The following is a 954-nucleotide window of genomic DNA, read 5'->3' on the forward strand; positions in this document are numbered from 1 at the left end:
TCAGTAAATGAATGTTACAACATAGCTTCTGTTATCTGAGGTTGAGAAAACATTGGAGTGCAGCAGGTTGTGAAAGTGCTCCGTGATACTAGAGACATTTTCCACGCTGTATGACTTGAGCAAAGAATACCCATTGAAAAGAGAGGTATCCAGAAAAGAAATGTATACTAACATCTGCCTATCTTTGTTGTGCATTGTGAATAGATCTTCCTTTTCACTCTTGCTGCTACTGTAGATGGTTACGCTCTGCTCTGGAAATTGTCCCTTGACCTTATTTTTTACCCGGAGCTTTCTCAGTCCCCAGATGGTCAAGTATTCTGTTGGTAGAGGAGTAGTGCCACAGAAGGAGAGCTTCAAATCCCACACCATTGTAAAGTTGAGGAGCATCTCCAGCACAGACGTGTCTGTGAACCAAATGGTCAAGTCGCTACTGTAGTCAGTTTTTTCCATGGTAGAAGGCAGCACTGTTCTGCAGTTGCACAACAGGTTTGCCAGGCTGTAGTCACAGTCGCGGATATCTGCCAAGCAACTGCAGTTGCGAATATTGCTTTCCTTGGTGAAAATTAGTGTATGGTTCTTCTGACTTCCCACAAAACTGTCAGTAATGCACATGCCAAGGAAGCCAGCCAAAAAGAGAGACAGCCAAAACCAGAAAGTAGAGAAGGCTGTTGGCTTCATTAGTACTGGTGCCAAGATGCCACGTGTCTTCTCCTTTTACACAGTGGACTGTATCACTTGTCTTTACCTACTGAAAGAAAACAATTTATTTATTATACTGAACACCACTCAACTGTTAATATTGCTTTGCTCTTCTCAATTACTATCAGAAGCACTGCTGGATGCAGCATGTGTCTTTCTGAGCTATGTGGCACAATACCAACTCGTTGCCAGAAATCTTGTTTTTAGTCTACATAAAGCTACATCTTTTCCAATGTTAACCTCTAGGTTTTCAGA

General features: G+C 42.1%; 1 protein-coding gene across 1 annotated transcript; it reads right to left on the minus strand.

The window, feature by feature from the left end:
- EPCIP (exosomal polycystin 1 interacting protein) lies at positions 1-678 on the minus strand. Its single transcript, XM_072326617.1, has one exon. It carries the CDS (start codon positions 676-678, stop codon positions 1-3), a length of 678 nt encoding a protein of 225 aa, XP_072182718.1.
- Between the last annotated feature and the right edge of the window lie 276 nt (positions 679-954).

The sequence above is a fragment of the Excalfactoria chinensis genome, chromosome 1 (genome assembly GCF_039878825.1).
Source record: "Excalfactoria chinensis isolate bCotChi1 chromosome 1, bCotChi1.hap2, whole genome shotgun sequence".
Taxonomy (NCBI): domain Eukaryota; kingdom Metazoa; phylum Chordata; class Aves; order Galliformes; family Phasianidae; genus Excalfactoria; species Excalfactoria chinensis.